Source organism: Syngnathus scovelli, chromosome 14 (assembly GCF_024217435.2).
Source record: "Syngnathus scovelli strain Florida chromosome 14, RoL_Ssco_1.2, whole genome shotgun sequence".
Taxonomy (NCBI): domain Eukaryota; kingdom Metazoa; phylum Chordata; class Actinopteri; order Syngnathiformes; family Syngnathidae; genus Syngnathus; species Syngnathus scovelli.
In genome coordinates this window covers 350,236-364,363 of record NC_090860.1, presented here as the reverse complement: position 1 = coordinate 364,363, position 14,128 = coordinate 350,236, and the positions used below count along the sequence as shown (strand labels likewise).

At 50.1% G+C, this 14,128-nt stretch overlaps 1 protein-coding gene across 2 annotated transcripts; it reads left to right on the top strand.

Annotated features, from left to right (window-relative positions):
* The first annotated feature begins 449 nt into the window (after positions 1–449).
* On the top strand, positions 450–2,164 carry LOC137839582 (janus kinase and microtubule-interacting protein 3-like). 2 transcript variants are annotated; one of them, XM_068653012.1, is made up of 4 exons: positions 450–887; positions 944–1,177; positions 1,257–1,382; positions 1,752–2,164. In XM_068653012.1, exons 1-3 carry the CDS (start codon positions 813–815, stop codon positions 1,371–1,373), a joined length of 426 nt encoding a protein of 141 aa, XP_068509113.1. In that variant the 5' UTR covers positions 450–812; the 3' UTR covers positions 1,374–1,382; positions 1,752–2,164. The 2 variants fall into 2 exon arrangements, with proteins under 2 accessions (XP_068509113.1, XP_068509112.1); XM_068653011.1 differs by having other exon boundaries at positions 1,257–2,164.
* Positions 2,165–14,128: the final 11,964 nt, after the last annotated feature.

The window sequence follows — 14,128 nt, the reverse complement described above, 5'->3', positions numbered from 1 at the left end:
AGCCTCGGGTGTTCTCTGGTCTGAAAGGAGGAGGAGGAGCCTCCCTTCCAGGATATCCGAGACCAAAACGAACTGCTTGAGTTCCGCATCCTGGAGCTGGAGGTGGGAAGACTCGCACAAGCGTGTTGAGGCCAGAGATGTGACAGACGGACGGACGGACGGATGCATGCCTCTGCCTTTCAGGAGAGGGAGTGGCGCTCCCCCGTCTTGAAGTTTCTGCAAGTCCGTTTCCCAGACGGCCTCAGCCCTTTGCAGATCTACTGCGAGGCCGAGGGCGTGAGCGTACGTAAGGCGTCCCTCGCAACCCTAACCTTAACCCGAGGTCCCAGAACACCTTACATTGCTCCTTGCGCCTTTCCCCCGGACATCGTCATCAGTGATCTGATGAAGAAGCTGGACATCCTGGGCGATAACGCCGTAAGTGTATGTCGAACTCCTTATGTTCGCACTCCACGAGACTCGGCGGCTCAAATGTGACTTTTGGAAGGCTTTGCGCTGAAAGAAGCTTATTGACGCTGTGCCTTTGGGCTCTTGCAGAATCTCACCAACGAGGAGCAGGTGGTCGTGATTCACGCCAGGACCCTTCTCACCCTAGCCGAGAAGGTAACGCGCACGTCCACGCACGCTCTCGCATTCTGCTTATGTGACAGCAGCCTTTCCTCAGTGGTTAGAATACATCAAAGTGACCAAGTCAGCACTTCAACAGTAGATGTTGGACATTGAAAGTGAGAAGGTAGACAGACACGCGACATCAGCCAAGGGGAACTCCGGCAATGTGCCCCAACAATTCTGACTTTGAGCTGTGCTAGGATATGTTCTGTAAGCAGAAGGGCTACCTGGATGAAGAGTTGGACTTCAGGAAGCGTTCCATGGACCAGGCTCATAAGGTAAGCCACCCTCAAATCTCCCGCCGGACCACTGATGGACGAGGATTGCGGCCCAGAGGATCCTGGAGCTGGAGGCCATGTTGTACGAGGCGCTACCGCAGCGGGACTGCCCCGCCACGGACGGCGAAAAAGCCAGCCACGCTGGCGTGAATGACGTGCTGACGGCGGATCAGAGAGAAGAGCTTAGGAGCGCCGTGGACCAATGGAAGCGAGCCCTGATGTGCGAGTTGAGGGAGCGCGACGCTTGCATCCTCCAAGATAGAATGGATCTGCTGCACAGCGCGCAACAGGTAAGGGCCCAAAGCCAGCCCGGCACTTACTTGCACGCTTACTGGCTTTTGAAGGCCACTTTCCATTTGTCCGTCCTAGAGGAACAAAGAGCTGAAAGAATTCATCGAAGCTCAGAAGAGACAAATCAAACAATTGGAGGAGAAGTTTCTGTTTCTCTTTCTATTCTTCTCCTTGGCCTTCATTCTGTGGCCCTAACACCAGCTGGTGAGTGAGCTCCAGCGGCACCGCACTCGACACCTCCGATACACTGCCAGCCGGTCTCAGACGTTGGCAGACGCTCTGATGCCGACGTATACCCCCCGCCACGGTGACAGAGGCACCGCGTCACACCGGCGCTCATCCAATCAGAAGGCAGGAAAGGCAAATTCACATGCAGGGCACTCTTGAACCAGAAGAGAGCGCCACAAAAAACGGTTGTTGCCCCAAACGCGCACTAAAAAGGGTCAGAATAACAAGAGTCCCACCGGCCAGCCGGGGCCACCCGTCCATCCATTTCTTCAGGGGGGAAAAAAATTGGAGTCACCGGTGAGTACATTTTGCATTTAGCTCTGCTTTTCTGCTTCTGTCTTCAAGTGTGTGGCATCCTGCGACCGAAGATTCAGCCAACCCCAAAGCGGTTGACCTCAACGTCCCACCACCATGCCGACCAGAGCAGGTGACGTGATGCTTTGGACATCCTTCCGTCTCAGATGCCCAAAAGTACTCTTTGCCACATCTGCGGCAATACGGTGTCTTTTTAAAGGTGCAAATAAATCCAGCGTTGTCATGCGGTCGCGTTTATTTTTCCAGTTTTTTGTCTCGTCGATTGTCGTAACTTTACTTCCGGTTTTATTTTGTCATCCCTTCCGTTTCAGTTCGTGTTTCCTTCCTCGGTGTTTGGTTGTCTTGTCTTCCCTGATCCCGATTGTGTGCACCTGCGTAATTGACACTAATTGTCATCACCTGTGTCCCCGCCCTTTTGTGTGTATTTAGTCCGTGTCTTTCCCTTGTCTTGTGCCGGTGTGTCTTGCCTCGTCCCGACCACCAGCGATCCCTTGATGTCCGAGCTCTTTGTAAGAACCCTCCTTTTTGTCTCGCCACCGAGCGACGCTTTTGTTTGTGCCTTGGTCCCCATCGCCTTTTTGTCTCGCCCCAGTGCGACGCCTTTGGTTGGTACTTTTTGCTACGTGTTTTCCCTCGTAAGAGGCGTTTTGATTTGTACTTTTAGCCTTTTGACTCGCCTCAGTGCGACACCTTTTGTTTGTACTTTTTGCCACGTGTTTTCCCTCGCAAGAGGCGATTTGATTTGTACTTTTGCTCAGTGTGCTTGCTGGAATAAATCCCAGAAAGAAACGACTCTGCATCCGGGTCCTCCGTCTTGTCCCCTGCCTGACAGTACACACTGGCCAGTCATGGACTCGGCAGAGTCGGAGCACCTGTGCGCCGCAGTGCGTTCCCATGCCTCACAGCTCGCCCAGCACCAGAAGCGAGTGGGCGACTTGGGGAAAGAAATCCGAGGAATCGCTTAGTGTCAAGAAGAATTCAGAGGAGCGGTCGCCACCCAAGTAGCACAGCTGGGCCAGCAAATGCAGGACGTGCTCTCGCTCTTGAACGCGGGACCAGCAGCGACTTCCAGTACACCCGCTGCTTCCTCAGTCACTCCCCTTGCCATAGCTCCCATGACCGGCGGTGCCAGACTGGCTCCTCCAGAGCGCTACTCCGGGGAACCCGGCCTTAGCCGGGCATTTATTACAGAATGCGGGATGCATTTTGAGAGGGCCCCAGCAGAGTTCCCCACCGAGCGCTCCAAGGTGGCCTACATGGTTTCATACCTGACGGGAAGGGCCCGCACGTGGGCCACCGCGGAATGGGCCAGGGATTCCGTCTCCTGTCACTCTCTCCCCGCTTTCATCAAGGCTCTGCGAACGGTGTTCGATCCAATCTCCGCTGACCGAGAAAAGACTCGCCAACTCTGTCAGATAGTCCAGGGACAAGACACCGTCGGGGACTACGCCATCCGGTTCCGCACGCTGGCCGCGGAGTGCGGTTGGAACGCGACGGCACTATATGACATCTTCCTCCGGGGCCTCTCTAGGTCCATACAGGATCAGCTAATCCCCTTAGACCTTCCCACCGACCTTGACGCCCTCATCGCTCTGGCTATCCGCACTGACAACCGGCTGCAAGAGTGGAGGAAGCACCGAAGCAGGAACACCCCCGCCTTCGTCCCAGTAGCCGGCCCTGACGTTCACCACTCCAGGCTGGACGGGGATCGGCAGCGCCAGGAGCCAGAACCGATGCAGTTGGGCAGAGCTAAGTTGACCGAGGAGGAGAAGTTACGGCGACGCCGAGAGGGAAGATGCTACTACTGCGGTGAGCTCGGACACCTCCTTCTCTCCTGTCCAGTGAGGAGGACCCTGAAGGTGAGCGCCTTCTCTGCGGCTCCGTCCCCGGAGCGAGTGCTTCCCAAGGGCAGGATTACACAGTTGGGAAGAGAAATAGAACTCGAAATACTAATAGACTCAGGAGCAGATGAAAGCCTGATAGACTGGGCATTTGCTCGCCGGTGGGGGGTAAAGACTGAGCTGATGAACACCCCCGTGAAAGCTAAGGCACTCAATGGACAGGCACTTTTTGAAATAACTCACATAACAGAACCAGTCTCGTTGTCGATAGGTCCCCACCAGGAGAATATAAGGCTACATGTCGTGACCTCTCCAATGAACCCTCTCATTCTCGGGTATCCATGGCTTCAACGCCACAACCCCGTCATAGACTGGGGATCAGGGGAAATAACGGGATGGGGGCCCGACTGTCATGATTCCTGTGTCAGGTCTAACCCGCGCGCTGTGCCTCCTGCTCGGGACGCGCAAACCCCCGACTTAACCGGGGTCCCTGCGTGTTACCACCCATGGGCCGAGGTATTCAGCAAGGCCAAGGCTACCTCCCTACCTCCCCACCGTCCGTATGATTGCGCCATTGAACTCCTGCCAGGTTCGACTATACCTAAGGGGAGGCTTTATTCTCTTTCGGGACCTGAAAAGCAAGCCATGAACGAATATATAGACTCCTCCCTGCAAGCAGGACTGATTCGACCATCATCGTCGCCTGCGGGGGCGGGGTTCTTTTTCGTGGGCAAGAAGGACGGCACCCTACGTCCCTGTATTGATTATAGTCCTCTCAATCAGATCACAATCAAGAACCGGTATCCGCTCCCACTGATGTCGACCGTGTTCGACCAACTACAGCAAGCCCGGGTGTTTACAAAGTTAGATTTGCGCAACGCATACCATCTAGTGCGCATCCGGGAAGGGGACGAATGGAAGACAGGGTTCAACACCCATCGAGGACACTTCGAATACTTGGTCATGCCATTTGGTCTCACCAATGCTCCCGCTGTGTTTCAGGCCATGATCAATGATGTTTTGAGAGACTGTTTGGACCGTTTTGTATATGTATATTTGGACGATATTTTGATTTATTCCCCAGATCTGAGAACCCATAGGATTCACGTCGAGACGGTGCTGCGACGTCTTCTTGCACACCAACTATACGTAAAGGCCGAGAAAAGTGAATTCCACAAGGACACCGTATCTTTTCTCGGCTTCATCGTGGCCCCGGGCAAGGTTGAGATGGACCCGGCGAAAGTCAGCGCGGTTAAGGAATGGCCTACCCCCGACTCACGCAGAAAGGTGCAGCAATTCCTGGGCTTTGCCAATTTTTATCGGCGGTTCATCAAGGGCTTCAGTGCCACGGCGGCTCCCTTGCACGCACTCACGTCTCCTAAGGTCCCCTTCCGCTGGTCAGCAGAGGCGGAGGCGGCCTTCCAGGAGCTAAAGAACCGTTTCAGCACCGCTCCCATCCTCACGCTTCCTGATCCGTCGCGACAGTTTGTGGTGGAGGTGGACGCCTCCAATCAAGGAGTAGGGGCCATCCTATCACAGAGAGCCAAGAGCGACAACAAGCTACACCCGTGCGCGTTCCTGTCTCGACGGCTGACCCCCGCCGAACAAAATTATGATGTGGGGGATCGCGAACTGTTGGCAGTTAAACTGGCATTGGAAGAATGGAGGCATTGGCTGGAGGGTGCACAGCAGCCTTTTTTGGTTTGGACAGACCATAAAAATCTTGAATACATCAAGTCAGCGAAAAGATTGAATTCCCGCCAAGCCCGCTGGTCACTTTTTTTCAATCGCTTTAACTTTTCTCTATCTTACAGACCGGGATCCAAAAACACCAAGCCTGACGCCCTCTCCCGTGTTTACAACTCAGATCCAGAACTCAAGAAACCCGAATCCATCCTGCCTCCTCAGTGCCTGGTGAGAGCAGTGACCTGGCCAATCGAAGGCCGGGTACAGCGGGCCAATGGAAACAAGCCACCCCCTAGTGGCTGCCCGGAAAACAGACTTTTTGTCCCAGATCAATTCCGATCCCAAGTCATCCATTGGGCTCACACCTCCAGACTCTGTTGTCATCCAGGCATGCGCAGAACCCTGTTTGTCATCCAGCAGCGATTCTGGTGGCCCTCCATGAGGGCTGACATCAAAGAATACGTGGCAGCCTGTCCCGTCTGCGCCCGGAACAAGAACTCCCACGGCGCCCGTATGGGGTTGCTGCATCCCCTACCCATTCCTTCGCGTCCATGGGCAGAGATATCCATGGATTTCGTCACCGGACTTCCGGTCTCGCATGGGCGGACCGCCATACTCACAGTAGTAGACAGATTCTCAAAGATGGCTCACTTTATCGCCTTGCCCAAGCTCCCGTCCGCTAGACGAACAGCCATAGTAATGATGGACCACATATTCCGGGTTCATGGGTTCCCGAAAGACATTGTCTCCGATAGGGGGCCCCAATTCGTATCCAGGTTTTGGAGGGAGTTTTGCAGGCTCATAGGGGCAACCGTGAGTCTCACGTCAGGTTATCATCCGGAGGCGAACGGGCAGACGGAACGGGTCAACCAGCAGTTGGAGACAAGTCTCCGCTGCCTGGTCTCCCAAAACCCCTCCTCATGGAGCAAGAACCTCTCCTGAGTGGAGTATGCCCACAACTCCCTGCCCACCACGGCCACAGGTATGTCCCCATTCAAGTGTGTGTATGGCTACCAGCCCCCAGTCTTCCCTGACAGTGAGCCGGAGGTGACGGTGACTTCGGCCCACGCCTTGGTGCGCCGCTGCCATCGCGTCTGGGCGGCGGCTCGGGCCACGCTGGTCCGACAGGGGGACCGGGTCAAGCGGATGGCTGACCGGAGGAGACGTCCGGCGCCCGTGTACCAGCGAGGTCAACGGGTCTGGCTGTCCGCCAAGGATCTTCCCCACCGGGGGGACTCCAGGAAACTGGCGCCTCGCTTCGTGGGTCCGTTCCCCATCGCCAAGGTCGTGCACCCGGCCGCGGTGCGTCTCCGCTTGCCCAGGTCCCTGGCAGTCCACCCCACCTTTCACGTCGGGAAGGTCAAGCCGGTGGTGGACAGTCCATTGGTGCCGGATCCTGCGCCGCCTCCGCGGACTGTGGGAGGTGGGACGGTCTACACCGTAAAACAACTATTGGATGTGCGCAGAAGAGGCCGGGGCTGGCAGTACCTGGTGGACTGGGAGGGTTATGGGCCGGAGGAGCGGCAATGGGTGCCGCCTAGTTATATTTTGGACCCGGGACTGTTTGATGACTTTTATGCGGCTCACCCTGGGGCTCCTGGGCCGTCTCGGATCCGGCCCTAAGGGGGGGGGTTCTGTCATGCGGTCGCGTTTATTTTTCCAGTTTTTTGTCTCGTCGATTGTCGTAACTTTACTTCCGGTTTTATTTTGTCATCCCTTCCGTTTCAGTTCGTGTTTCCTTCCTCGGTGTTTGGTTGTCTTGTCTTCCCTGATCCCGATTGTGTGCACCTGCGTAATTGACACTAATTGTCATCACCTGTGTCCCCGCCCTTTTGTGTGTATTTCGTCCGTGTCTTTCCCTTGTCTTGTGCCAGTGTGTCTTGCCTCGTCCCGACCACCAGCGATCCCTTGATGTCCGAGCTCTCTGTAAGAACCCTCCTTTTTGTCTCGCCACCGAGCGACGCTTTTGTTTGTGCCTTGGTCCCCATCGCCTTTTTGTCTCGCCCCAGTGCGACGCCTTTGGTACTTTTTGCTACGTGTTTTCCCTCGTAAGAGGCGTTTTGATTTGTACTTTTAGCCTTTTGACTCGCCTCAGTGCGACACCTTTTGTTTGTACTTTTTGCCACGTGTTTTCCCTCGCAAGAGGCGATTTGATTTGTACTTTTGCTCAGTGTGCTTGCTGGAATAAATCCCAGAAAGAAACGACTCTGCATCCGGGTCTTCCGTCTTGTCCCCTGCCTGACAAGCGTGGGCGGAACACGCACGTCTTCGTTTTTTCCCGCTTTGTTTGTGTGACAGCTGTTGTGAAAATTTTATACAAATAAAGTTGTATAGTACAGGTTTGGCCAAGCCGCAATTCCTGAACCGCATGCGGCTCTTTGCTTGGATTCATGCGGCCCTTTTATGTTCATATCAACATTTGTGTGTGTGTGTGTGGGGGGGGGGGTGTTGTGCGTGTTGGCTTCACTTGAGTTCAATTTGGTATTTTGGTCAAAAGCGCATGTGGTGAAATTCCACAAAGTAGGATGGGCAAACACCCATCCATCCATCCATTTTCTGAACCGCTTAGTCCCCACGGGGGTCGCGGGCGTGCTGGAGCCTATCCCAGCAGTCATCGGGCAGTAGGCGGGGGACACCCTGAACTGGTTGCCAGCCAATCGCAGGGCACACAGAGACAGACAACCAATCACACTCGCACTCACACCTAGGGACAATTTGGAGTCTTCAATCGGCCTACCAAGCATGTTTTTGGAATGTGGGAGGAAACCGGAGTGCCCGGAGAAAACCCACGCGGGCCCGGGGAGAACATGCAAACTCCACACAGGGAGGGCCGGAGGTGGAATCGAACCCGCACCCTCCTAACTGTGAGGCGGACGTGCTACCCAGTGCGCCACCGAGCCGCCTTATGGGCAAACACATTCCAGTAAACTATTAGTGTCAATTGGGCTCTCGAAATGGCAGGGAAAAGATGCACAGCAAAACGGCAATATGTAGATGAACACAGGACGTTTTTATCAGAGTGGGAAAGTTTCTATTTTTTGTTGAACGTGATGGCAAACCATTCTGCCTGATATGTCAGACCTCAGCGCATTTCAAAGATTCAAATCTTCAGCGCCATGCACTTCAGCTCACTCCATGGCTAACATTGATCAGGCGTCGAACCCGCAACATCATGCTTAAGAGGTGGACATGCTAACCAGTGCGCCATTATGTCAACGCATAATAACTAAGTCTACTGATCAAAACAGCGGTTACTATATGACGTCGCTACGTGGTCAAGTGACGCAGACAAGACATCAATGGACGGACCTTCCTCCGAAATTAGAATCCGTGGGCAGAGTTAACTTGTTTAAAAGGGAGTGGGCAGAAGAAATATTTAATTTATTTAAATCTATTTTGAGTGCACACCATTATGCCAATGCATAACAACTGTAAATCTACTAAACAAAACAGCGGTTGCTATATGACATCTGCCACGTTGTGGTCACGTGACAGACGTGACGTCGATGGGCGAAACTTCCGCCGGAATTCAAATCCGCGGGGAGAGTTAACTTGTTTAAAAGGGAGTGGGCAGAAGAATTATTTAATTTATTCAAATCCATTTGGAGTGTGCGCCATTATGTCAATGCATAACAACTGTAAGTCTACTAAACAAAACAGCGGTTGCTATATGACGTCTGCCACGTCGTGGTCACGTGACGCGGACGTGACGTCGACGCCTACCTTACATCCCACCGATCACAGGACCCCTCGGCTGCATAACCGCGCCCCCTTCCCAACCAATCGGATTTGCTATACGCGAAAACGACGCCAATGGGCGGGCTCTTCCGCCAGAATTTAAATCCGTGGGCGTGGCTCGCAACAGGAAGTAGGAAAATGGCGATGTTGACAAAGACACAGCGGATGGTAACATACGACTAACGAGAGAAATATTTTTATTTTCTGCTTGTAACTGGACCGTCCAGAGCGTACACGGTAAGTACAACTCATCGTTTTTAAAAAGAAGTACTTTTGTTGCCCTGAAAAGCGAGTGAGTGTGGCGTTTGGGGGGAACGTCGAATTTCGACCATTATTTCGACTGGTCAACGGTTGTAAATGATTGCGTTGATTAAAAACTTTATTTAACTCTACTCTTAACTTTGCCGTTTCAGATATGCGGGTATTACACCGCGGAAATGACGTCAATAGGCTGAACTGTCGCCAAAATTCAAATCTGTGGGCGCAATGGCCTTGAGCGAGACAACGGATACAAACACGACGACTATCAACAGAAATATCTTTATTTTCTGCTTGCAAGTGGACCGTCTAGAGCGTACACGGTAAGTACAACTCATTAGGTTTAAAAAGATTTACGTTTGTGTAGTTTGCGTTGCGTTACATCTGTGAATGTTGGTTGAGGCTAAATGTTAATGTTTAATTTCCTTCCTTTAGGTTCCACGGTGTTTGTTGGCTGTAAGTTTTCCACTGCAAGAAGAGGCTCGTATCATTGACCAGGAGCGAGCTACAAGTATCATTGACCAGGAGCGAGCTACAATGGTGAGTAGCCATAACATTTATCTTAAACACTTCCTATTTCATGTCTAACAGTACTTGATTTAACAAATAACCATAAATAAATACAGTGTGGGCACTGAAGTTAACATATGTGATTATACTGCCTAATCTGTCACCGAGTATATTGTTGCAAAGTAATATAAGATCCAAAGTTGTTGTGGTATATGGTTTTTGCTGCTGCGCTGGTCTTCAAAAAACACTCGGTGATCGGTGGCTGTTTCCCGACGAATGAGCACTTCAGGGACCACGGCTGATTGGGAAAAGATTTTATTCAACCAATGTCAGAGTGAAGTCTTTCCAGAAAGTTGAGTGGCACAAGGCATGGATGTCAAAAAAGCCCCCCCCCCCCCCCCAAAAAGGGGGAGAGAGCGAGAGCGAGCGAACCCGCGCTAGAGCGAGCCCTGGAACCAACGAACGACCCCTGCTCGAACGAGAGCCAACGAACCCCCCCCTCTTGTCAGGCCCGTAGCTTTTATACCTGACAAGAAGCTGATGTCACGTCTTGGGGTAACAGCTGTAGTTTTCAATCTACTAGTTTACTTCAGTCCTAAAAAGGAGATCTTGACCAGCGCTGTTGGTGATGGACAACAACAGCCACTTTACCTTATTATAGGATTGCACACATTGCTGAAACTGAATTCTCCCTGGTCACGGACAACTGGCCCTTCTATCTTCTACCAAGTACTTTACTGAAACTAAAGCTTCTCTGTACAGCAAATATAGTTTGATAGTCTTACTACTACTAGTGGATCATCTAGTGCAACATACAGATACGCATAAAGTTCAAAATTCACTTCATTCCCCCCTTCGGGACGTTACAAATGTCCCGAAAACAGTTTAACAAAAGATGACATCAGTGAACAACCAAAAAATCTTCTCCCAACCAAATTTTTTATGGTCACGTCTACAATTTGGCCTATACCTGCACAGCCTAAATTATGCTCTAGGCATGCTACTTAAGGTTACTTTAACTAGGAAAGCTCAAACTATTTAGTTAGCCAATTGCTCCTTGACAACAGTCTGAGGCCTCTCAGGAACCACAAGTAAAGAAAATTGAAGTCCACATTATACAGACGACGGTACCACCCCCCTTAGGTAATACCCTTACAACGGTGACAAATTGCGAAGTAATAAATTTGGTGTGGCCCGTTAGAAGCACCAAAAAGTTGCCGGCCCTTCCTCAAGAAAAAACCTCGCCAGTCTCATGACAAGGAAAAAGAGGAAGGCCCTTTCTACCATCCCCAGTGGTTCCCCTCACTTGGTGTCACCCAGGTGTAAGGAGCCCTGGCACATTACAATCCACAAAACATTATGAGCTCACAAAACAGTATGGAAATGAAATGACATATCCACCGACCGCTAAACAGTCAAACTGCATTAACATGATGTTAATATGTGATGACTTAAAGTAATGCAGCATGTGGTCATTTGATAAAGTAATGAAGGACATAATATTGACGCAATATCACAGCATACTGCAAAGTTGAAACGCTCTTAGTTTTGTCCCCCTTGCATATATATGTTTCTGTCGATGCAAATCCAGTCCACTGAATGTTCAGTAGTGAACCGCGCTGGGATCACTGCCCAGGGCCTGCTGTCCATCCAAGATCTTTATGTCCACTTCACCGTCCTCAGAGTCTCCTCCCAGGCCCCGGTCAGCGTCCAGGAGTTCTGCGATAATTGGTAGCTACTGCCAGTATTGAACAATGACAACAGCACAAAACCTTGTGTTGCAATGAAAAAAGCAGCAATGCCCAGCGTAGGCCGGAAGTCCTCCTGCCCCCCTTTGGTCACCCCTCGTAAACGACATCTCCATAAGCAGTCGTCAGCAAACAAATTCTTCTCCTCTGGGGTTGTTTGGGGCACGGGGACGATTGGTGGTCATCGTCTCCTTGAAGTACTCCTTGAATAGAACCTCCGAGCGTTCCCGGCATCTACTCCTATGATCCAGAGCCCCACGTGATCCTTAAAGCACACAAACAAACAAACAAACAAACAAACAAACAAACAAACAAACAAACAAACAAACAAACACTCCTCCTGGGGGGAGTGTCTCGTCTTGCTGTCAGTCTCGCAAGAATTTTCCTGTAGCAGGGTAACTGCTAGCCGTTCAAGTTAGCCTTTCCTGCTGCAGCTGTCACTGTCTGAAGTCCTGTCAATCACGTCTCGGCAATCACTCTTTCCCAGTCCAAATACTAATTTTCTCTCCAAATTTCCTCTTTGATTTAGGTTTTTCTCAATATCGTCAAATTGGTACCAGTCTCGTCAGTTTTGTCCAACCAATTTGTGTATGTACCTTATCTTCGTCGAAATGTGTTCTTAAATACTTTCCCTTTAACAGCAGCTTTAATGCATTCATGTGTTAAGAAATTTTCCCTATTCCTTGTTTCTGATCTAGTTTCCTATTTTATTTAATTACCTTCCAAACATTTGTTGTCTATTGTGCTGCAGTCCAATCCCTATTAGCTTTATGATTTGTCGTCATTCATGCTTTTCCGTCGATAGACCTTAACCCTTACTGTCGCTAGATTGTTACCACGCTTTGCTTCCATTCCAGATTGTTATCTCCCATCATCTCTGCTTTCGAGATGCTTCTTCTGCTCCTTCCATCACTGCCTGTTGAATTCCGGCACGTCCTGTTAAAGCCTCAAAAACAAGTGAATCCGAAAAAACATTGAATGTCACAATTAAATTTTATATCTACTTACTCATTCAAACGTAACCCCACCCCCCTTTGACACATTCACCCAATGTGTCATTAGGCATCCAAAAAGGAACCGGCAAATGTCCTACCACATCATCATATGGTGTCCTGTCCAGTCCTGTCGAACCTTGCGCTCATTCCAGGACTGTCATCCCCAAGTTCCTGAAAATTGACTGTGCACCTCACACTCGGCAATACCAACAACGGACACTTGTACTCACAAAACTACACAGGCATCGAGTATCTACTAAATGAAAATAGACACACAATGAATCATGGCGCACGGGGATTCCGTCCTGAAAATCATCAATCATCATAAAAATCAAAAGGGTTAGGGTTAACATTTTCACGTGAATTCAACATAAACTTTCCAAGACTGCAATCGACAGCCTGCAAAAGTAATACAAGTTATAAAACAACCAGCAATCTGCTCCTCGGCTGGTGGTTGATGCTGCAATAAGTCAAGTGACACACAGAAACAAAGCAAAGCTCGCACTTGCCACAAGCAAGCTTAAGTTTCAAATGTATGCTTGTCATCTACATAGTCTGTCACCCTGTCGGGTGAGTCCAGGTTTGTCATGTCATATCGTCCATCGTCCTAATGTTTGATATTAGTCCTGTCTTGTCCATTCGTGTTGCTGAATTCGGCCTTCTCCATGAACTATTTTGCTGTTCATGGTGCCTCTGATTAACCATAAGCTGTCAGTCATCACTCTTGGGTGTTCCCGTCCCAGGTGAGAGGAATCTTACCTTCAACTGTGACCCTTTCATACCAACTCCAAAATACTTTGGCCTTTCACACTGCTCCCGACACACACACTCATTCCTAACCGCACAAATGCCACTCCATTTGTTTCTATCACTCATACCACAACAAACAACTTTAGTATGTGTAAGTGAGCAGGCAATCAGTGAATACTAACAGTAACCCTTCATTTCCGGATGTTCTTCCCAATTAAATATTTCCTACATTCGTACCTCACCTTTACCATAAAATTGCCAAATAAATGCCTAAAAAATTCAGTCATTTCCACTGTTGAGCATGTTCATAGGTGAGCATGGGGGAAGAAGTAGCCTCAGCTGGTCCCTAAATAATTTTGTCCTAATCCATCGTTCTGATCGAGCAGCCGGGTAAAGATACTCCAACAGTCTACTCCACCACGTTATTTTCACTTTGCCATATTAAGGCCTTTGTTATTCGAGTCCTATCACATTTGTCATCGCGTTCACTATCACTTGGTGTGACTCTTAGTATTAGTAGTAGCAGTATTATTCTTAACTGTCAAAAGGTTTCATGGGTGTTATTCCTTGATTTTATCTGACTTGTTTGACACCAGAATTTCCCTGTGAGGTGTGATTAACTTCTAATTTATTAATTAGCTCCATTGAACAATCTAATCACCTCTTGACTGCATCCTAGTGGGTCCTAATGCCCTATTTTCCCTTCTCCAAAGTGTCAATGACTAAATGTCTAATCGTTAAGCTGGATGGGCTAAATGTGATTCTACTCTTATTTCTTACAGTGTTAGCCTATCTGTTTTATCCTAATTTAATCTCTGACTCTGATGCTTTTCCTTTTTCTGTAACACTACACATTTTGCTCCTTATTTCTTTATACGTCT